Genomic DNA, 24,328 nt, shown 5'->3' with positions numbered 1-24,328 from the left:
AACAGAGAAGATAAAAATAAGGTTTGATGGACCTCTTGACGCGTTGGACCTCTTGACGCGTTGGACCTCTTGACACAAATTGGACCTTTTGACTCGTTGGACCTCTTGACGCGTTGGACCTCTTGACTGGAATCGGACCTTTTGACTCGTTGGACCTCTTGACTCGGCTGTCACGTGGCCATTGGACCTCTTGACTCGTTGGACCTCTTGACAATAAGCGTCTCTCACGGGGGGACATCTTTCCGTCCCACCGCTCGGATTGGATCACTGCTGACAGGCGAGGAGGTTTCGCCTCGTCTTTTCCCGCCTTCGAAAGGGGGACTCGTCCGGTGGCCGCGAAAGAGGGAGGACTTGTGTCGGCGACTTCTCTGATGCTTCCCCGGTCTTGGCTCTCCAGAAGCCAGTGTCTTGCAGGTAAGGACCCTTTCTTACCTTGCCGGCGCTGTGGGCACTTTGGATGGGGACATTGTAGTTCATTTTGAGAGTGTTTTAATAAATGCTCTTGGACTGTGTCCTTACTCAGGTACGTACGTGTGTCTTCTCTTCCGCTATATTCGAGAGAGTCAAAAGGTAGTCGATCATTGGCACCAACGAATTAATTTCTCGAACCGACGCGCGGTAACGTGGCCGTACACGTCGTCTATATTGCCTCGGAGATGTGGGGACCGCGCTACTAGTTTTGACGTCTCCTTTGAGATCGCCGCCGCTGTCGAGACAACCCTTTGGTTACTTCTTGGTACCTCTGTTAGTAGCTAACAAATCCCACAGCATATGTATTATTTCGTGAGAATTTATTACCTGAAGTGGTACAAGTCGATAGCACATATGTACAGGCATGTAGGCATATGGTAATTAAAAGGCAAGATGTATTATGAATGCTGAGATACAAGACTCCAAATGTGTCACCAATACGCCAAAAATGCGGTGTTTGGCTTTTATTTCTGGCGTGAATTACGCCACAAAAGTTCAAATGGAACAAAAAAATAGGTTGTGTGTCATGGGTTAAAAAAAATTAGTGACTTTCTGTTTTTATCATTTATGACAACTGCCAGAGCGGGGTACGAAAATCTAGTAGCTATAAATGTAGCACAACATTAATAAAATAGCCCAAACTGAACAGGACAGAGAGACACACACGACAGGACCGACGCTGTTTCAGCGAAGTTTATTGCAACATCAAACCAAGCAATAACAACGCGCCAATTGATTTCATTGACGCGACGTAGATAAGTACTTTAATGTATATGTTTTGTATTTGTTTTATTTACGTGTTCTTGTTTTCCGCAGGCGATGAGCATTGCTTGGTTTGATGTTGCAATAAATAGTTGAAAGTCAGCGCCAGTCCTGTCGTATGTGCGTCTCTTCGTCCTTATTCAGTTTGCGCTATTTTATAAATGTCAAGTATGAACCAACTATACTCTGTTTTACCTTATGATATACCACAGGAAAGGCTACAAGCGCGAGCTCCTTGCTCGGGGCACATCTTGGCGGCACAAGCTCTCGTGCAGTAAGGGCAGCTGCCAATGCTATGAGCTCGTGCCTCTAGCCTTCGCTGCGGTACAACATAAGGTGAAACGGAGTATAGCACAATCAAAAGTCTTGTTTTAAATGTAGCATTTCACCTTGCTCCACTCTAAGCTTTTTGTAAATATTTTTTTTTCTAAACTGAATTAGAAATTGGATTTGTTTAATACGTAAGTGGGTCTATAATACAGAATTTTTTTAGGCAGACCAAAATACAATCCCTGACACGCGCGTTCGACTTCGAAGGAAACCACCCAGTTGGTAACCCTTCTTGCGGTTCGGCGTCACCGAGCGCTGAAAAAACATGCTTGACAGCGATAGCTGTCGCGGGCTCCTGCCACCACTTGAAATGACGTCCGTTGTTGTAGTTGTAGTCGTTGTCGTTGGTGATGCTGTACTTGGCGTAGTACGCAGTAATGCAAAACGATACAGAAATGTACTATCGATAGTTTTGACGAAACTATCGATAGTGTGTTAGTCGACTATCGATAGTACTATATTGATAGTTGGTTTGTTTTGCGGATTATCGATACTATCAAAAGTCAGCTTTCAGAAGAGCATCGAGTGTTACGAAAATGAAAGCACTACCCGAAAAAGTAATGGCGACGTATATGCACGCGCAGATAAGTTCTGGAAAGCATGAAATTGAAAGGAAACATACCGTAAATTTGCATTCACACAATGAATTTGCAAGTAAAACAAAAGCTGCGTTTTTCTAGTTTTCCTGTGCATATATTTAGTATAATCATTAGGTTCAGATATCAAGGTTCACACTTTAGCATGCCCGCATTTGTAAAATTATAAAGTATGATCTATATTTTTTTATTCCATGAAGCTTGAGAAACCGTGGTTGAAGATATCCAGCATCAGGGTTTTCAATTTTTTTTTTCTTGCTTGTGTTTCCTTTATTATTTGTCACCTACTACTTTTCATAACCTTATAAATAAACACCCTTAATTTTTTTTTGTTGATGACTATATATGGCGTATTTTCTAAAATCTGGAATTAGCTGTTGACAAAAGCGATAAGGCTCGTATGCCGTCACATGTTATTACTTTTTGTGCGGTTGTTTTCTGGCAGATTTTAATAGTCTTGCTTGTAAAGAAATTTGCCTGTTGGTATAAAATACAACTTCAAAATACATTAACTGCGTTATAATCTATAGATAAATGCTTTGAATCAAGAAATGTAACATAAATTTTGTTCTGGAGTCTTCAAATTGAACATTACTAGGTAAAAACCTTTACCAAGCCAACACGGTTAGTTACTAATGCTTTTAGGTTTTACGTTCTTCAAATACAATAGGTTCGGGAACATAAAGGAAACTGGATTAAAATTTAAAAAATAAAAATGAACATTTCCTGTGATTTAAGTCACGATATTGTTGGCAATGAGACAATATTTTAGTGACAAAAAAGCTTGCGAATCCGACATGCAATATTGCTTTCTTTGTTTCTCGCAACCTGTTCGGTTCGAAAAAAAGGCAACACTCTTTTTTAATTCGGGTAAAGCCATGTGCCCAAACCTTTGATCAACGTCGCTAACATCATATTCAAACAGGGTTCTGAATTTATGCAATACGTCGCCTAATTACCAAGGGCGACAAGGATTTCAATTTTCGCGATTAATCTCTGCCTAAAAAAAAAAAAGAAAAAAAAAACAGAGGGCACACCCTAAAAAGTAATCCAAAACAGAAAAAAAAGATTAGACGATTTATTACGTTTTTTATTAATATTTTTTATGCATAGAATCACTATTTTTAATGCTTTATTTTCAGTAGTTTCGAAGAATGATTTCTATCGTTTTTGTTAGTGTTTTCTGATAGGTTCGAGATTGTTCCTCGATAACTATGCGGAAGTTCATAATTCCAGTTGCGTTTTGTTCCGAGCAGCACGACATTTCCCGGATGGACGCGTGACATTCTTCGTCACCTAATAAAACACCATCGATTGCTTTACTATGGTGGCTATCGATAGTTTCTCGATATTTGACTATGCACCCAGACACTGTTTACAGGGAAACCCGCGTTTGCCTACACCGTCGTGTAGGTACTGCGCGGGCGCAGCGAGCAGTATCGCTCGAGACAAACCATTTGCGCATGCGCAGTGCCCACAGCAGCGCCACCCTATTGGCGTGACGTCTGTAAGTCGAGCTGGTGTATAAAAAATGTTACGATGGTCGACTGTTGATAGTATGCCATCGAGTTTCACGATTGTTGACTATCGAAACTCGACTACCGATTACATACTATCGATAATGCATCGATAGTCTTACGATAGTAACTATCGAGAGCGCTATTAATAGTTTTAGAGCGCAGCTCTTAGGCGCCCGTTTCCGGCTTGAGCGGCGTCGGTGTAACCGCGCGGTGCATTACGGAACATTTCCCATGATACACCGCGCGGGCCGGACGGGGGGGAGAGGAGGAGGAGGGGGTAGAGGAGAAGAGAAGAGGGGAGGAATAGGGATGAGGAGGACGGGAAGGAGGGAGGGGCAGACGAGGGAAGGAACCTGAAGGATGAGGGTAGGAGGAGGAGGTGGAAGAGGAGAGAGCAGGGGTGTACCCTTCTTTTGGTACGCTTCCCTTCTTCTCAAGAGCTGCGCTCTAATTCGGCGTTACAGGCTGTTGTAAATGTCTTTCATTTTGTTTTTCACTATCGATAGTTAAATTTGGTTTCAACCATCGATAGTATTACACTTTCAACATAAGTCCAGACGCAGCCGACGCTACGAGCTAATGGGCCAATCAAGCAGCGTTAAAGACTCGAGTCACTGGGCCTTTTCTATTTATGATTGGCTCATCGATGATGAAAGCGTACTACGTATATAAACTTGGCGAACATCACGAGGGTGCGCTTCTGACGCTGACTGATCGGTCGCATCAGCTCGTAGTGTCGGCTAAGTCTGGACTTGAGGTGAAACGAAGTATATCGATATTTGTGTGCTGCTAGTAGTAGGGCGTAGGGAAGGGGCGCACAACATACTGCGCGCGGGCCGCATGCGGCGCGCACGCGCTTTTTTAGAGGCCCGCGGCCCGGCTCAGCGCAGAAACTCGCTTATACCATTCAATACACCGAGCGCCCGCTCCGCTTGGCGAGCAGCAGTGAAACCTTCTGACATACTTTTTTCAGTCTTCAGCGAAGGAACTGCGATTTCTCAGTTTAAATGTTCCCTCTCCACTAATCCCACTGACAACAATAAAACAGCGTGTACAGCCGTTCCTGTACATGATGTTGTTCTGTCTTGTCTTAACATGCCTGTACACGGAACGCGCAAACTTCCAGCTCTCTCTCAACAGATCCTCTTCCCTCTTTCACCACGGAGGCTATCAACCCTCTCCCTTCCGGTTGGGATAGTTAGGGTGAGAAAATTTGCTGAGAAGGGCTTCTCAACGCTGTGCTCTACAATCAGAAGGCTCCAGCTCTACCCTCTTCATCGGTTCTGCCGTCTACGTTCAGCAGCTCGAGGTTGCGGCTCAATCCACCCTGAAATGTCGGCTTTGGCGAAACACCTATACCCTCTTCACTTTCATAATTTTTCCTTCTATACGCTGTTACTCTCTCCTCCCCCAACTAGTGGTGATCGTCCGGCCTCTGGCTGTGACGCCCACGATAGTATTTCCTCTTTCCTCCGTCTCTCGCGCGCGGTTTAGGAGGACGTGAGGAACCGTATGTTTGTCTTTTTATATTTTGGCCAGGTGGCGCAAGCTACCGCCCGTTACAAAGCATCCGTCCATCCAGATGAAAAATGCCAGTCCAATGCAAAAGGGTAGAATACTAGATGGGTTCCTACGTTCGTTGAAAAAAGCTTGTTGCTCGTGAAATGTGAGTGCCCTTTCAAAGAACAGGAAATTCGACCAGGAGGGCCGGAAGTTCAACGAGGAGCGGACACACAGGTACTCCTTCATTGCGAATGCATCGAAGTGCATCTGCCTAGTGTGTCGCCAGACCATCCCTGTGCTTAAAGAGTGCAACGTTCGTCGCCCCTGCGAGACCAAACTGGCCCGCGACTTTAGCGCGCTTTCGGATTCTGAAAAGCTAATGAAATCCGAGAACTTAAAGCGGAAGCTACTTGCTGAGCAACAAATCTTCGCAAAAGCAAAAAACACGTCTAAAGCAGCTACGATAGCTCCTTTTCGAATATCTCAAGAGATAGCTCGGTCAAGTCTTCCTGTTTCTGATGGTGACTTCATAAAAGAGTGCCTTCTGGTTGCTTTTGAAGAAATGTGCCCGGAGAGGAAGTCGGTCTTCCAAAATCTGAGCTTATCAAGAATGACTTTGTGCCAAAGTGATAAAGTTCGAACATGTGTCGAGAGTCGTGACGCCGGTCGTTAAATTTATACGTGCTCGGGGATTGCAGCACATTACGTTTCAAGAGTATACCTGAAAGAAATGGAGAATACGCACACGGACATCCCGTACAACGCCAAAGTTCGCTGGCTGAGCCGTGGGAATGCTCTGATCCATTTCGTCGCTGTCAAGGACGACATCGCCGCTTTCTTGGGCGAAGAAGGGGAAGAAGTACCAGACCTGGAAGATGAGCAGTGGTTACGCCATTTGGCATTCCTCACCGACATTTCAAGCACCTAAATGCGCTCAAAAGAGCTCTACAAGGAAAGGACAATCTTATTTTGGACATGGTGAGCACACTCTTCGCCTTCCAAGGGAAGTTGCGCCTTTTCACAACGCAGCTCAAATTGTGAATTTAGAACGCTTCACAGCCTGTGAGAAACTTTGTACCAACGGTGAAAACCAAAAGTCGGTGACTTGGTTTTCAACCATTCAGGGCGCTTGAGGTCGAGAAAGCTAACTACGACCTGTTCTGCGATCCTTTTTCTTCGTCCCCGAATGACTCCGACCCGACGACGCAGCTGGAGCTCGTCGACCTCCAGTGTTCACGAGCGCTGAAGACTATCCATCGCGAATCTCAGCTGTTTGAGTTCTACAAAAACTTGGACAAGAAAAAGTGCGGAAACCTGGAGGACCACGCCTTGAAACTGACGCCACTTTTCGGGGGCACGCGTGTTTGTGAACAGACCTTCTCACTGATGACTCTGAACAAGAACCGCCTTCGATCTGCCATGATGGACATGACATTCCGAGATGTGCTAAAGACGGCAAGGAGTGCGATGACATTTGATATGGAAAGCCTGATCGCAGCCGAATTGTGAAACACGTTGCACGTGCGGCCCGCACAGCTTTCAATAAACATAATTTTGGCCAGCCAAATTTTTTAGTTGTGTATCTCTGGCGTAGTTGTGTCCATCGTCGAGGTTGCCAATTCCTTGAAAAAGATCGCCAGCCACTCACGGGAATCGAATCTGGGTTTGCTGCTGTTGTAGCGTGCGGATTGAGTTATCGCGACTGAGTCATCGCGGACGCGCCGCCCGGCTCGTGACGTCATGTCTGTGATAAAAACGCTGCGCTCAGGAATAAAGCACTTCTTGTTCGCCAGCACGCCATGGTCTACAGTCACTTCATTTGGCGACGAGGCTGTCTACGTGCCCTCGTAGGCAACGGAAAGCGACAGCGAGGCGAGTGACGCGAAGGAACGCACGGCCACGGAAGAGCAAGCGCAGCTTGTCATGCGCTGAAGCCTGCCAGCGACGCTACATATTCCCGGAGTATGACATCGCAAGCAGCACGCCGGCCACCGCCTTCGTGTACCGACAAAGGGCAACGAGCAACGCCCCCGAGATTTCGCCTCGGCAACTCGACTTGAACAGCAACGGGGACAACCTGCTACGCAAGGGAACGTCGAGCGGTTGAGTACTGTGTTTCTTTTGGGGTTCCGAAATGTCACGCTTGGGAAGAATATCGGAGTTTGACCCTAAGACACAGAACATTGAATCGTATTTGGAACGGTTTGAACATTTTTTAGTGGCAAACGACATAAAAGACGAGAAAGTGCTTCCCGTATTTCTGACAGTGATAGGCCCTGAGGCTTATGAAGTGCTAAAGAGTCTGGTCGTGCCGGCGTCCCCTGGCGAGAAGTCGTATGCAGTTGTTAAACAGTTGTTAATAGAACATTACAGCCCTAAGAGTTCCGTTATAGCGGAGCGCTGTAAGTTCAACAGACGTGTTCAGGACGAACATGAAAGCGTAGAAGACTTCATAGTTGAACTGAAACACTTGGCTAGGAAATGCGACTTTGGCAACTTCTTGCAAGACGCCCTTCGGGACAGGCTAGTAGCAGGCATACGTAATGAAGAGAGCCAGCGTGCCTTGTTTGCCGAGGAAAACTTAACGTTTGAAGGCGCTTGCAAGATTGCGCTCGATCGAGAACTGGCGGCTCGAGACACTGCACTCATGCAATCGAGAGACAAAGAGGCATCGTTAAACGCTATAAAGAGTCGACAAAAGGGACGATCAAAGGGCTCGAAACCTAAAGATATTCAAGGGCCTAAAAAGGAAAGGTGTGAAAGATGTGGTAGGAGTCATGCCTCGAATGTTTGTTGGTACAAGAGCTTTGTCTGCCGCAAGTGCTCGAGAGTAGGACATTTGCAAAAAATGTGTCCAAACACAAGGGTGCCGAAGAACACGAATGCTCTGGAATGTTCTGACGAAGACACTGAGCATGACGTGTACCATTTTATAAATACGACTCAATCGTGTTACGAAGTGAGTGTTCAAGTTGAAGGGAAACCCTTAATCATGCAAATTGACACAGGAGCGGCAGTCACAATTGTTCCTGAGAGCGTGTACGACTCTGTTTTTCCACATGTAAAATGTGGTCCGGCTAAAATGTCACTTCGCACGTACACTGGAGAACATCTGCAGCTCAAAGGACAGTGTGATGTCGCTGTTGTGTACAAGGGTCAAAGTGTGACGTTGCCCGTAGTAATTGTCAAAGACAATGGAAGGAGGCTTCCAGTGCTGCTTGGACGGAACTGGCTCCAGCGTTTAAGGCTGGACTGGCATGAGATTGGCCAAGTCACAACGGAAGATAGGGTTCAAGCACTACAAAGGAAATACCCTTCCGTGTTCTCAAAAACACTGGGCACCATACAGAAATTCGAAGCGACGATCTTGCTGAAGTCTGGGTCGGTCCCTGTGTTTAGCCGTGCTAGACCTGTTCCCTTTGCTTTGCGAGAGCGGGTAGAAACCCAGCTGCGCAGCATGGTAGAAACGGGCATGCTTCGACAAGTAGCGCGCAGTGACTGGGCAACACCACTTGTCGTTGTCCCAAAAAAGGACGGTAGTCTCAGACTCTGTGGAGACTACAAGGTAACGATAAACCCTGTTTTGAAAACCGATCACTATCCGCTGCCCAGGCCGGAGGACCTGTATTCTGTCCTCGCAGGAGGCAAGGTTTTTTGCGTACTTGACCTCTCTGCGGCGTATCAGCAGGTGCCACTCACTCCAGAGTCCAGACCATTTTTGACAGTTAACACTAGCTTGGGTCTTTTTGAATTCCAACGCCTTCCCTACGGTGTGGCTAGTGCACCCGCAATATTTCAGTCTATGATGGATGAGGTGCTAAAAGGCATTCCGCACGTCGGATGCTACATTGACGATGTAATCGTGGCAGGATCTGACACGGCAGACTGCCAAAAGACTCTCGAACGTGTCTTGGGAAGGTTGCGTGAGTACAACATCACGCTCAACGCGGACAAGTGCCGTTTCTTCCAAGAATCCGTGACGTATCTGGGTCACACGGTGACCGCAGACGGGATTTACCCTACAGAGGCCAAGAAAAGAGCGATCTTGGCAGCACCTGAGCCCACCACCGTCACAGAATTGAAGGCATATCTGGGCATGTTGAACTTCTATTCGAAGTTTTTACAGAATGGTTCAACAGTCGCAGAGCCGCTTTATCGGCTTTTGAAGAAGGATCAGAAATGGTCATGGACGAAGGAATGCAGCGAGGCGTTTGCTAATACGAAAAAGTTGCTGACTAGCAGCCGGGTGCTGACATTCTATGACGTCGATAAGCCGATCGGAATGCTCTGTGACGCGTCCTCGTATGGCGTAGGAGCAGTTATCTTTCACGAGACTGCTGACGGCGAAGAGAGGCCTATCGCGTTTGCCTCGAGAACGTTAACGCCAGCCGAGAAAAAGTATGCTCAGTGCGAGCGCGAAGCTTTGGCGTTAATCTTTGGTCTCAAAAAGTTTCATCGCTATCTTTTTGGCAGAGAGTTCACAATCTACACTGATCATCAGCCGCTACTAGGCATTTTAGGCCAGGAAAGGCCTGTACCGACACTGGCCGCCGCACGAATGCAGCGTTGGGCCATGGTGCTGGCAGCTTATAAATATCGGCTGAAGTATCGCCGAGGGAAAAACATGGAAGTGGCTGATGCTCTGTCGAGATTGCCTCAGGCGGTGCCCGCTGAGGAAGAACCTGTTGAGTGCCTCTCAGTGTTTCAGTGCCTCCCATTGAACGTAGAGGAGATTGCAAAGTTTTCAAAACGAAGCCTTACATTGTCCCGTGTTGCTGAGTTTACTCTAAATGGTTGGCCAAGACCGCACGCGCAAGAACTTGGGCCTTATTACGTTCGCCGCGACGAGCTTTCACTTGAACAAGGTTGTGTAACATGGGGTGTCCGTGTAGTGATCCCGGAACAGCTAAGGGACCGCGTGCTAAACTTGCTGCATGAGGAGCATCCAGGCGCCAGCCGCATGAAGATGCTGGCACGAAGTTTTGTATGGTGGCCTGGAATTGATGCGGCTATCGAGCATCACGTACAAAAATGCCAAATCTGCCAAGCGGTTCAGCCCGCCGCCCGTCCGGTACCACTGCATCCCTGGAGCTACCCTGCCCGGTGCTGGTCGCGTGTGCACGTGGATTTCGCTTCAAAGGGTGCCCATGTGTTTCTGGTGCTCATCGATTCATTTTCGAAATGGATCGAGGTTTGGGTGATGTCTTCTACATCCACCACTAAAACATTGGAAAAACTTCGAGGAGCCTTTTCTGCTTACGGTTTGCCCGAGGTACTAGTGAGCGACAACGGTCCGCAGTTCACGTCAGCTGAGTTTGCTGACTTCATGAACGCCAACGGCGTGAAACACATTCGCACCCCGCCTTACCACGCAGCCTCTAACGGTGCCGCAGAGCGCACGGTTCAAACTGTGAAACGAGCATTGCTGAAGCAGGTGCTCGAAGGCGAAGCAACCGGTCGGCAGTGTTCTCTTCAGGAAAATGTTGACAGTTTTCTGATCTGTTATCGCAACACACGTGCAAAGCGAAGACGTTACCAGACAGCTACGCTACAGCGCTACCATCCTGCTTCATACTTAGGCTTTTTGTAGTAATCGAAAATGCCGCATTGCACGCGCTCTCTGGAAAAAAACAAACAAAGAAATTGCCGATAAACAAAATGTCGTCGTAGCACTGTCAATGCCACGTGCTCGTGCTGCGAGACGCGCTTTTACGCGCTCCGGAACAAAAATATAAAACAAAAACGTTCGGAAAAAAATTGACTCTTCTGTTCCGGATGTTTTTGTTCACCCCCGGTGCGCGAACGCGACGCCGATGCCCAAGGACTTCGCTGTGACGTGTCGCAGCTGTTGCTGTGATTCTATGCTGTGGGTTAACACAAAACTACTAATTTTATTTTTGTAAGAAACATTACTGCTTTCGTGTGTGCAGATAACCAACAGGCACTGTTAGTGTTTTTGCTCGCTTCAGCGCAACTTTCGCTCCACGTTCTGCCGAGATGAGGAACGCTTCACCGGAAATACACGCTCGTAAATATAAGTCGGCTATGGCGCACTGAGGCGCAGCCCACGGGCGTCAGCCCTCGTAGAGAATTTTATTTAGGAGAAACAGTTCCTGTCCTACATCCTTTCGATTAGCTGTGAAACGTCATGCTGCTTTTAATGTCGGTTGCGTTATGTGTACATTCACAAACAAAATGAAAAAAAAAATATAGGTGAGCACGTGGTTCAGAAGGCCTGCCGAGTATCTATCAGACGGAAGCTCGACCACTAGCGAGACTTCCGCGGCTGTTCAAGTTTGGTTATCACACTCCACTTGACCAACTGTCGCTGAGTTAATGCCGATTTCAGGGCCGAATATACAGTCAGCAGCAACAGTTTGCGGGGCACGGGAGAGAAAGTCGTAAAGTCTGGCTCCTCCTTCTCAAGGCGCGTTGGCGCTCTCAAGACTCACGCTTTACGCATGTGCTTCCTTTCTTGTTCGCAATCATAATTTCTTCTTTTTTTTCAAAGGGCAACTTTTAGACGAATGTTTCTGGGTTGAGCGGCGTCGCCGTCGGCGTGACCGCGCGTTTCATTATGGGACGTTTCCCATAATGATGCCACACATGACGTCACGTGTGACGTCACGCGAAAGGCTGTGACGTCACGTAAAATTTAGTGGAAAAAATTTTCCGCAAAGTTAAGAAAAATATTTTTTGTTAAATTTAGCGGAAAAATTTCCTTGTTAAATTTAGCGGGGAAATTGACGTCACATGGGGGGACCTCATCACCAGTTTAGTATCCCCGATAAATTTAGCGGTAAATTTAGCCAAAATTTCCCGCTAGATGGAAGGGAAGTAGTAGAGGAGGAGGGAAGGGTACAGAGCGGGAGGAACGGCATACTCTCACCTCCGTACCCTCCCCTCCTCCACCTCAGAAGTTGCGCACTAATTCGGCATTACAGAGAATTGTAAACGTCTTTCATTTTTCAGCTCGCTTCCATTCGAGACCCACGAGACAACAGGGGCTGGCTCAAGGTGCCGCGAAATGTTATGTGTAGCATGCGCGAGCTCCGCAACCCATCACGGTGGCTGAGGCACACGCGTGGCATGATGGCTGACAAAGCGGCACCTTACGCCGGTCCCGGTTATCATATGCATGTCGGGCGGAAGCGAGAAAAAAGACATGACTGTGAGCACGAAAGGAAGCGTATTCTCGAAGCGTGAATCTTGAGAGCGGTCGCGCGCCGTCAGAAGGCGCATCCATCATTTCGGCTTACTCCCCCGCGCCCCGCAAACTTTTGCATACGACTGTAGAGGTTGTTGTTGTTGTTGTTGTTGAGTGTTGTTACACACGGGAAGAGGGGATGCCTGCACGTAATGTTAGCCTCCTTGGGCAGGGGCAAGACTCGCACAGGCGGGGAAAGAGGGTGAGAAAAGAAGAGAAGAGGGGTTGGGGGGTGATTTGGTCACCAATCTCTGGATGAGTAGGGTCGAATCAGGAGGCTATTTTCTTGAGGGAGAGGGGACACTGCAGAACTGTCTTCTGGTATGGAGATCACAGATTAGTCGATGACAGTTGAGACGAGAAGGCGTGGCTGGTCTAGGTGGCGGGCCGGTGGGCTAGAGGCGCGTTGCAAGTCCAGTGGCTTTGAGGTACTCAAGGAGAGATTTATAAACAAGTTCTCTTCTTCGTCGACCTCCGGTAGGAAAAAGGATTTCGTTCTTTTGAGTCACAGTTGTGCTGCCACTTAGGATGGTGGTAAAAAAGGACCGTCGAGCTTGATCGTAGTGAGAACAATTTAGGAGGACGTGGTCAAGGTCCTCTGGCACATTGCATTTGGCACAGTTGGGTGTACTAGACCTGGAGATCTTGTGAAGTGTCGTTGATGTGTAGGCGCAGTTTGCACGAAGGCGATGGAGCAGCGTGGAATCTGATCTGGTTAGTTTTGACTCGGGGAGCGATGGAGGAGGATTCCCGCTTGCAACTTCTGTATGGGGGTGACGCATTGTGGTAATTAATTTGCACAGTCTGCGCGCTTCGCAATAACGTGGGATGAAAAGACTGGGTTCTTCTTCCTTGTGTGCCTTTGAAGCAAGGGCATCGGCGCGTTCGTTGCCGGGGATACCTATATGTGACGGAATCCATTGAAAAGCCAACTGCCACCCTCGCATGCAAAGTTTTCGGGCCTTGTCGGCCACACATTGGGCCAGAAAAGGAGCTTGGTCTGAAGCTTCCAAATTGGATAACGCACTTCGAGAGTCGGAGAGAATAACAGTCTTGCAAGGATTGAGGTTGTGAAGCGCATCTAATGCCGCTGCTAGTGCAGCCAGCTCCGCTGTCGTGGACGTGGTTGCGAAGTTGAGGCGGTGTGATGCTTCGATTCCGGCATCGGGAATGACGAATGCCGCTGTAGATGTTGCAGTTGTGGGATTCGTTGACCCGTCAGTAAACACTTGGAGCCAACCATTGTACGTGCTTGTCAGTTGGTCAGCTACAAGCGACCTTCCATCAGTGGCTGAGATAGAATTCTTCTTCGGGAAATAAGGAAGCGTTTCTTCTACAATGTACGGCGGTTGGGTTATGAAAGGTGCCGGAGGAAAGTAATGGCTATTAGGAGGTCCAATTTGTAAATTAAATTCTTGTACACATCGACCTATCTGCGAATCAAACCGCTCTTCAATGTTGGACAGCAGTGATGTCGCAGATCGTGCTCCATACATACGAGTGATATGATTCATTGCTCTTATTCTTATATGCATAGCTACTGTTTGATCCTTGGCCTCTACGAGTGTCGCCGTATTGCCCGCGAAGCGTGGCAGTCCAAGGCACTGACGGAGGGCAACACGGTGAAAACGTTCGAGTGTGGTCATTTGATGAGCTCTGATTCTGATGAGAGGTAGGCTTTATAACATTCTTGAGAGGATAAGGCCACGATAGAGAATCAAAAGTCCCTGAGGAGGCAGTCCAGATTTCTGGCGATGGAAGTGACGGAGCACAGTTAATAATTTAGTGCACTGCGTTACAAGTCGTTTTATCTCGGGTCTCCATGTAACGTGGTCATCTATTTCCATCCCCAAGTATCGGTACGTTGAGACTCTCTGGATCGGTATTCCTTTAATGGTTGGCGTATTTGCAACTTTGCGGTTTGGATGTCGACCAGGGCGGTAACAGAGGAAGGCTGTTTTGCTTGTAGATAAAGTAAGTCCTAGTTCTTCTAGAGTAGAAGTCGTGCTGTCAAGAACTTTCTGAAGCCTTTTGCCGATGGTCCTTGACAGTCTGGATGGACCGACACACCAAATTGCCACATCATCGGCGTATATCGTCATGTGAACTGTTGTACTGGACGTTTATGCATAGCGGAAGTTCTGCCATGGTAAGGTTAAACAGAAACGGGCTCAGTACACTTCCTTGGGGAACGCCTTGGGTCACCGACCGACGAGTGCTAAGACATTCGGCAGCTCTTACTGTTAGGCTGCGGCCAGTGAGGAACGCGGCGATATAGTCATATGTTCTTCCACCAATTCCGTACCGTGTAAGTTGACGCAGAATGGTATGGTGTGGTAGGGCATCGAAAGCTTTGCATATGTCCAAAAATATGCAGTAGACTGTTTGGTGAGTTGAACGTGCATCTTCAAGGCTCGAAACGAGATCAGCAATGGCGTCAAAGGTGCACCTCCTTCGTCGGAATCCGCAGAGTTGATCTGGCAGTGCTCCTTTGGATTCAAGCAGCCACGTAAGTCTTGAAAGTACTAGTCTTTCCATTAATTTCCCGACACAACTGATGAGAGAAATTGGCCGGTAGGATTCAATCCGATCACCGGGTTTTCCTTGCTTTCTGATAGGAACCACTACAGAGGTGAGCCATGCTGCAGGGATTTTTGCCGTTCTCCATATGTTGTTGATAGACTCCAGTAAGGCCTCTCTATGCGGGAAGGAAAGATTTCTCAGTGCTTGAAACGTTACGCCGTCCGGTCCCGGAGCGGTTCGACGGTGCGAGCGTCGGAGGGCAACATCAAGTTCAGTGATGGTGAAATCAGCGTCCATTTCTGAGCAAGGATTTGTTTTCAATGGAACTGGAGGCTTGTCCCTGTATCCCTGTGGTGGCGGAATTGGGGCAGCGAACGCATCAGCAAGAAGCTCCGCGGTTTCTTGAGTAGTGCGGCCTAGGGCTAGCGCTAATCCTGCAACGGGATGCTCGGGTTGCTTTTTATCTTTCAAGACTCTGACGATCCTCCATGCTCTCGAAATACCCGATGGGGAACCAAACGACTCACACAGTTGGTTCCACTGTAGGCGTTGGAGGCGCTTAGTATATCGTCGAAATTTGGCATCGATCTTGCGATGTTCATTCCAATCATCCAGATCGTCTGTTTTTCGGGCTCGTCGCTGCGCGCGGCGTCGAGCAGCCCTTAGGTTTAGGTACATGAGGTCGGGAACAGGCCGGGTGTATGGTACTCTAATGGTCTTTGTTGACAGCTGGTAGGCTCGTGCAATCATGGCTGTTGTGTCTTCTGTCGTGCTGCCAGCTAGAGCAAAGTCCATGTGAGATCGGAATACATCCCAGTTGGTAACTCGAACCTCTCTGTAAGTTTTGTTTGTCTTTTTGGCAAACTTGCTGGTAATCATGATCGGTATATGATCACTGCCCCAGGAATCGGCTAGCACATTCCAATCTGCCAATATATCCGGGGACAGGAACGTCAGGTCTAATACACTGCGGCCAACTCCAGGTCTGATGAACGTTTCCGCACCGTCATTAAGGGCCTCTAAATGAAGTGAAGATGTCATACTATCAAGATCAAATCCTCTTCTTGTATTTTTGCGGTCACCCCATATCTTGTTGTGGGCGTTGAAATCTCCACAGAGTATAAGATGGCCTCTGCTTCTCTGCTTTACATCGGAAAGCTCTCCGACATCCCATTTGCAATTTGGAGGGACATACACTGAGACGACTGTGAAGTCCACGTTTTTGTATCTAACAGATACAGCAGCATATTCAGCACTACTCTTCGAAACTGAAGATAGGTCTACTGGCGATTGAGGAAGGCCGGCGCGAACAAAGACTACAGATCGTGGCTTGCAGTCCTTCCTTTTTGTAGAACTGTAATAGGCTACGTAGGGCGACAGGCGGCAGTTGGATGGATCGTTGTTAGGTTCCTGAATCGCCAGTATATCATTCCTAGTGGAGAGTAGATACCTCTGAAGATCTGGAAGGCGGGGATTTAGGCTGCAAGCGTTCCACTGTAGTATTCTTGGAATTTCGGGTTTATCGTTTGTACGTTTCTTGAAGTTGTGACTTTGAGCCGAGGCCATCCGCTCCTAGCGGTGGAAGGGTCCTGCTTTCAAAAAGGATTCCATTGCAAGCAGGGCTTGCACTTCTGGTAGGTTGTCTGAATCAGGGATCGCTTTGATGATGGCCCTTAACGCAGCAAAAAGCATTGGAATAAGGACGCTACCAAGGTCACCAGCCTGCTCTTGTCGTTTGCGCCTTGGAGCTGATGATACCGACATAGGTTGTCGGATGGTCGTCTGAGTGGTAGGGGCTGATTTCAGTAATTGCATAGTTGATGGAATTCCTCTGGCTGCTTCAGGTGCTTCTTCATGTGGCCGACGTTCTCTTTGTTTTTCTTTCACTCCATTCGTCGTCTTCTTCAATGCGTCACTGTAAGTTGGCTTTTGGGCTCGCTTATCCGTTGGAACTGGGACAGGCAAGGGGACGCGCACAACTTCAGGGTTTAAGGTGGCCGCGAACCCACGATTTTCCTTCCCATTTAAGACGTCCTGTCTTCGGATAACCGAGGCAGCCTTTCTGCGTTGACACCCAGAGAAGGTAGCGGCATGCTGGTTACCGCAGTTTGCGCACTTGGGTTCTTGCCGATTGGTGCAAGTCTTGTGGTGGTGCGGACCTGCGCACACTTTGCAGCGCCGTGGTCCACGGCAGTATTGCGCAATGTGTCCGTACCTTTGGCAATGATAGCACTGCACTGGAGGACCAAAATACTCGTCAACAGTGTGACTTGTGAAGCCTAAGAGAACGCGTGTAGGCATTGGTTGGTCTGGGCGAAAGTGGAGGAGCACGCTTTCTGTCTTGCGGTGTTCCACGTTGCCGTCCTCTTGTCTTCTATACGAAATTTGCCGTTGAACAGAAATAACTCCAAGATTTTTAAAATAGTCTAGTAGTTCTTCGTCGGTATACTCTATCGGTACTCCTTTGATTTTTCCCAAATTCCGTGAGTAGGAGTGGGGTACACTTGTCGCCACTTCAATAGAGCAAAGGGTCGATATGGCTAGTAATCTGTTGGCTGCTTGCAGAGATGCAACACTCACGAAAAGGCTTCCGTCTTTGTTCATCCTATGTGAGAGTAGCTTCTCCTGTGCAACATCAATGATCTCTTTGGCCACTTCGTTAGGATTCACCCTCCACAAGGATGCATTGGAACTGTTGGGTTTGAAAACCACTGGAATGCCCGCAGGGCGGTTTTTCTTGTAGTGGACTGGGGTAAAGGGCCGATTATCTTCATCGGCTTCCAGAACTTGCATGGGATCTTCTGGAGACTCGTCTTCATTGGAATGTAAAATAGCATCTTGAACGGAATAAGTAGAGGTCTTGTCATCATCATAGTCGTGATATGAGTCTGGGTCTGTACATCGTCTTTTAATAGGAGCTTTCTTGAGGTCACCGGGGATAAGGGTCGGCGGTGGTGGGGCGGTACATTGAGGTGGTGACTTGCCATGTGATGGTCCAGGATCCCCTCTTTCGGGTGTTTCAGCTGGTGGCGGTTGGTCCATTGCCCAGGTCGTCGGTCCGGTGTTTACAGGGAAAGGGCGAACATGCGCCGCGTCCGGGACCTCGACGTTTGACGTCAATAAGAAAATCTGACTGGATAATATCACGAAACTTTGAAAAATTCTATTTTTCCAAAAGAGCAAGAAGAATGGCGTTGATTGCCTGAAAACACGACTGTAGAGGCGTTCCGCGACAAGAGGCAAAATCAAGCGTCGCTGCAATTACCGCGTCGGCAAGTTGAGTGATCGGTTATTCTCTTTGATCATTAGTTCGCGCGATAGTCATGGCAATAGAGGTTCTTATTTTATTTGACCGAGCATTTGCACTTGTACAATCCGGGCTTCTCATAACCGTGAGAGGGCGGGAACGGCCTCCGGGGGTGGCCGCTGAAGCCGACTTCCCGCGTATGTCATGACCTACATTGACTTGATAAGGCCTACGGGGTAACCACGAGGGACCCTCCAGGCTTCTCGTAAGAGTGAGAGGGCCGCTGAAGCCGACCCATCGGGTATGCCATGACCGACAGTGACTTGATGAGGCCTACCGGGGGTAACCGCGAGGGACCCTCCGGGCTTTTTATAAACGTGAGGGGGCCGATGAAGCCGACCCCCCGGGTAGGTCATGACCGGCAGTGACTTGATGAGGCCTACCGGGGGTAACCGCGAGGGACCCTCCAAGCTTTTTATAAACGTGAGAGGGCCGATGAAACCGACCCACCGGGTAGGTCATGACCGGCAGTGATTTGATGAGGCCTACCGGGGGTAACCGCGAGGAACCCTCCGGGCTTTTCATAACCGTGAGAGGGCCGATGAAGCCGACCCACCGGGTAGGTCATGACCGGCAGTGACTTGATGAGGCCTACCGGGGGTTACCGCGAGGGACCCTCCGGGCTTTTCATAACCGTGAGAGGGCCGATGAAGCCGACCCACCGGGTATGTCATGACCGGCAGTGACTTGATGAGGCCTACCGGGGGTAACCGCGAGGGACCCTACAGGCTTCTCGTGATTGTGAGAGGGCCGATGAAGCCGACCCACCAGGTATGTCATGACCGACAGTGACTTGATAAGGCCTACCGAGGGTAACCGCGAGGGACCCTCCGGGCTTTTTATAAACGTGAGAGGGCCGATGAAGCCGACCCACCGGGTAGGTCATGACCGGCAGTGCCTTGATGAGGCCTACCGGGGGTAACCGCGAGGGACCCTCCGGGCTTTTCATAACCGTGAGGGGGCCGATCAAGCCGACCCACAGGGTATGTCATGACCGACAGTGACTTGATAAGGCCTACGGGGGTAACCGTGAGGGACCCTACAGGCTTCTCGTGATTGTGAGAGGGCCGATGAAGCCGACCCGCCAGGTATGTCATGACCGACAGTGACTTGATAAGGCCTACCGAGGGTAACCACGAGGGGCCCTCCGGGCTTTTTATAAACGTGAGAGGGCCGATGAAGCCGACCCACCGGGTAGGTCATGACCGGCAGTGACTTGATGAGGCCTACCGGGGGTAACCGCAAGGGACCCTCCGGGCTTTTCATAACCGTGAGAGGGCCAATGAAGCCGACTCACCGGGTATATCATGACCGACAGTGACTTGATAAGGCCTACGGGGGTAACCGTGAGGGACCCTACAGGCTTTTCGTGATTGTGAGAGGGCCGATGAAGCCGACCCACCAGGTATGTCATGACCGACAGTGACTTGGTAAGGCCTACCGAGGGTAACCGCGAGGGACCGTTCGGGCTTTTCATAACCATGAGGGGGCGGGGAACGGCCTCTGGGGGTGGCCGTTGAAGCCGAATTTTCCCGGGCATGTTATGACCTACAGTGGCTTGATAAGGCCTACGGGGGGTAACCACGAGGGACCCTTCAGGCTTCTCTTTACCGTGAGAGGGCCACTGAAGCCGACCTAACGAATAAGTCATGACTGTCAGGGACTTTATAAGGCCTACCGGGGGTAACCACAAGGTACCCTCCGGGCTTCTCATAACTGTGAGAGGGCGGGACACGGCCTCCGGGGCTGACCGCTGAAGCCGACTTCCCGGGCATGTCATGACCGATAGTGACTTGGTAAGGCCTACCGGGGGTAACCACTAGAGACCCTCCAGGCTTCTCATAGCCGTGAGAGGGCGGGGAACGTCCTCCGCGGGTGGCAGCTGAAGCCGACTTCCCGGGTATGTCATGACCTGTGACTGATAAGGCCTACAGGGGGTGACCTCGAGGGACCCTCCAGGCTACTCATAACCGTGAGAGGGCCGCTGAAGCCGTCCCACCAGGTATGCCATGACTAACAGCGACTTCATAAGGCCTACCGGGGGTAACCACGACGGACCCTCCAGGCTTCTCATAACCGTGAGGGGCCGCTGAAGACGACGTACCGCGTATGTCATTACAGACAGTGACTTGATAAGGCTTCCCGGGGTAACCACTAGGTACCCTCCGGGCTTTTCATAACCGTGAGAGAGCGGGGCACGGCCTCCGAGGGTAACCGCTAAAGCCGACTTCCCGGGTATGTCATGACCTACAGTGACTTGATAAGGCCTACCGGGGGTAACCGCGAGGGGCCCTCCAGGCTTCTCATAACCATGAGAGGGTCGCTGAAGCCGACCTACCGGGTTTGTCATGACCGACAATAACTTGATAAGGCCTACGGGGGGTAACCACCAGGGAACAGCTGGGCTTCTGATAACCGTGGGAGGGCGGGGCACGGCCTCCGGGGGTGACCGCTGGAACCGACTTTCCGGGTAGGTCATGACCTACAGTGACTTGATAAGGCCTACCGGGGGTAACCACCAGAGACCCTCCGTGCTTTTAATAACCACGAGATGCGGGGCACGGCCTCCGGGGGTGGCCACTAAATTTGACTACCCGGGTATGTCATTAGTTCGTGACCTAGAGTGACTTGATAAGGCCTACCGGAGGTAACCACGAAGGACCCTCCTGGCTGCTAATAACCGTGAGAGGGCCGCTGAAGCCGATTCACCGGGTATGTCATGATTGACAGCGACTTGATAAGGGATACCGAGGGTGCGCCCTGCGACACACACGCCATGTGTGTGTCGCAAAGCGCAACACACACATGGCGTGTGTTGCGCCCTGCGAGGAAAGCCACGCAGTGCGCAACACACGCCCAACTAGGCCCGGCAGAACACATTCCGAGGTTGCCAACGGCTAAGGCTTCATCTGTCACAGCACGCGACCATGCTTCTGACATTTCCCGCGCACAGAAAGCGGAGTCAAGCGATAAAAAGTCTACGGCTCCCCTACAAAAATATGTATGGACGTCCTATGTCCATACTTTTGCCGATTTATTACCTCTTTGTCCATCCTATGGATTCCTGTAGACAGTTCTTAGACCGTCTATGTACCACTGCTTTGCCACAGAATGGACACAACAACGCTATAGAGATCTTCGCGAAAGAAAAAGTTTTTCATTTCTTCCTATTTCCGTTCTATGGCCCCGGTGAGTCTATGGTCATCCTATTGCCTCTCTGTGGTGTGAGCTACATATTGGTGCATTTATAAAGTGATGCCGGGTATACGTTTTCTTTAGGTGTAGCGAGGTGTCCGAGTTAAAGAGTTGTTAATTAAGTTCGAGGTATCAATATGTTACATTGGTATCTGGAGGCGTATCCAACCTCAGGGTATTCTCATTGCGGAGATGAAAGTGTTTAGTATGTGCCGGAATAATGTTTTTACTTTCTAAGTGGGGGATAGGTATATGTGGGTCGCTGCGGCCCCCGTAGATATTCGCAACTTTCACAACCCATAGGGGGCGCACTGGTGCCTATCAAAATTGCGGTCATCTGGATGACGTTAAAAAGCGGTATACTAGTGTGGGTCTGCGCGCGACGCGTAAGTAATTGTAGTTTTGCTATATACGCGCACTATCAGAGACTTACTTTATGTTTTTTTTTTTCTTTTTCGTGTCAGGAAAGTGTAGGCAAGCCATTTTATTATGAGGCCAATCATCCAGGAGCTAGGGAGTGCGATTCTCACACCGCGTTACCACCATCGCTTAAAGTGGCTTCTCTATGGACCCCGTAGGGACTCCGTGCAGACCCTGTATGGCTTCTCTGCAGACTCCATAAGGAGCCCGTGTAGACCCTGTATGGCTTCCCTGTGGACCCTGTATGGCTTCCCTGTGAACCCCTTACGTACTTCCTATAGACCTTGTATGGCTTCTTTGCAGACCCCTAAGGACCCTACACTCTTTAAAAGGACTTTTACAGAGCACGTTTTTGCGTAGAAACAAATGGGGAAAAGCTCTGTTTGTAGAATCCTTTATTGGATATCAGTACAAAATGACAAGAGCGTGATGTTTTTATACACTTTTAGCTTACAGGGTTTTGCGGCACAATTAATATTTTTTTTCTTTTACAGAAATGCCTCACCGGCGACTTCAGGTTGCGCGTCCCGACTTCGGTGGCAATTCGCGGCGCGTCCACCTGGGAGACGGGAGTTGGCATCCCTGAAACCCCTCTTCTACCGTATGTGTTTCGGCGCCAAAGTGGCCGATTAAAGCCAAAGAAGAAAAGTCACATGCTGTCGAATATCGATAGTCCTAAACCAGCACACTCAGTCGTGCAGTTATCCGAGTGGCTGCTGCGGGTGGAATGGTGGCGTTGCGATCGCAATTAGTTTGGTTTTCGAGTACAGATCGGTGCCGCTTTTTCAAAGCAAGCTCTTTAGCAGTTTCCCAACTGCCTTGCTCTAGAAACGTTGGTCGGTGCGGACCCCGTAGCAGACCCCCTGCAGACTGAGTGGCTTCTCTGCGGACCCTGTAGGGACTCCCTGTAGACCTTGTATGGCTTTTCTGCAGACCCCATGAGGACCCTGTGTAGACCTTGTATGGCTTCCCTGTGGACTCTCTAGGGTCTCCTTGTAGACTTCGTATGGGTTTTCTGCAGGTACCCTGTAGACAGCGCAAAGACCCTGTGTAGACACCCTATAGAGACCCTATGGACTCTATATGGCGTCTTGCCATAGAGGGGGTATAGGATGACCACATATCATCCATAGAATAGGACGTCCATAGAACGTCCGTTGGCCAATATTCTATAGGGTAGCCATAGGACGACTTGATGGAGGCAACAGAGGTCGTGTTCTGCCTATAGATGCCTTTTGTTCTGCCTATGGACGCTGGTCTATAGAACGTCCTAGAAGTGTCCACACATTATTGTGTAAGGGCTGATTGGTTCGGCAAGGGCGCACGTTCTACCATGCTTTCAGCTTTGGGAGAGAGAGAAAAGGAGAGAAGGAAAGGCCAAAACGGGAGTGCACACACAAAAGGCTTATCTTCTGGGGCATCCCAACCAGGACCTGGTCCTGATCCCAACAGTGACCACAACGAGAGGATTTGTCACTTGTACCCAAGGTTGATAATGCAGTGAATGCAATGTGTGGCCTTGGGCATGAGGCAGGTGCCATGTTCTGCCGTATCACCAGCTTTTATACTGTAGGCACGTGACCCTAGCCGGAGACAAGATTGGCCTAAAACACGCATAGCGTCTACACCGCTGTCAATACCGAGTGAACAGGACAGCTCTATGAAGTCCAGCTTTTGAACTTCCAGAGGAGCTGTCCAGCCCAAAATATAATTTTAAATGAAAAAATAAGCGCGACTATTTTTTGCGCCCCGATGTCCACAAATATATATATATAGAGATATAGGAATAAATTTAAAATTATGTATGCACTGTTAGGTTCGTGTTTTTAAACTTCAATTTTTTTTACAGAAGAGTTACACATAAAAGACACCGACTTTCAACACATGATGAATCGCCGACGCTCGCAAACGGAAGGTTGCGATGCTGCGCGAACGGTTTTTGAAAGATGCTGCGTGGGGTACTCCGGGCGCAACGGCTTCGCAGCCGTTCGAAGGGAAAAGGATTCGTGACGACGAAGTAATGTCTTGCATCTTCAGTAAGCTAACGGTTCGTGTTTTCCCGTTACATTTAGCGGGAAAACATGAACAAAATTAGTTTTTCACTGCTAGATTTAGCTGGAAAATTGACGTCACGTGCCATAAGCACCAATTCAATTTCCCGCTAAATTTAGCGGGGTGCTTACACCGATGCCGACGACGACGCCAACACCGCTTAACGCGGAAACGGGCACCTAAGAGTTGCGATCTAAAATATATTATTTGATAAACTCGCTTTCCGATCTTATGCACTTTGTCATGTTGTTACACGTCAAACATGCAACCAAATTTCATTTGTCTTTCAATCTTCAAAATGAGCCATTGATTATTTGGTCCAGATATCTCAAATAACTTCACTTTATGCATGTTAACAATAGTTAACCAATTACATGAGACTCATGCAATATAGATAAATGAACTAGTGTCTTCGCGAGTACATATAACTTTTCGCATGCAC

General features: G+C 49.0%; 1 protein-coding gene across 1 annotated transcript in view; it reads right to left on the bottom strand.

Moving 5' to 3' along the window:
- Window positions 1–17,954, bottom strand: part of LOC8030859 (cytochrome P450 2C8) — a 62,145-nt gene extending 44,191 nt beyond the window's left edge. Inside the window, exon 1 of the mRNA XM_042290240.1 lies at window positions 17,493–17,954. Coding sequence (XP_042146174.1) covers window positions 17,493–17,954 — 462 coding nt within the window. The remainder of the gene's footprint in view (window positions 1–17,492) is intronic.
- Window positions 17,955–24,328: the final 6,374 nt, after the last annotated feature.

Source organism: Ixodes scapularis, unplaced genomic scaffold (genome assembly GCF_016920785.2).
Source record: "Ixodes scapularis isolate PalLabHiFi unplaced genomic scaffold, ASM1692078v2 PGA_scaffold1__304_contigs__length_218370807, whole genome shotgun sequence".
Taxonomy (NCBI): Eukaryota; Metazoa; Arthropoda; class Arachnida; order Ixodida; family Ixodidae; genus Ixodes; species Ixodes scapularis.
Note: the sequence above shows the minus strand (reverse complement) of the source record. Positions and strands in the feature narration are given on the sequence as shown.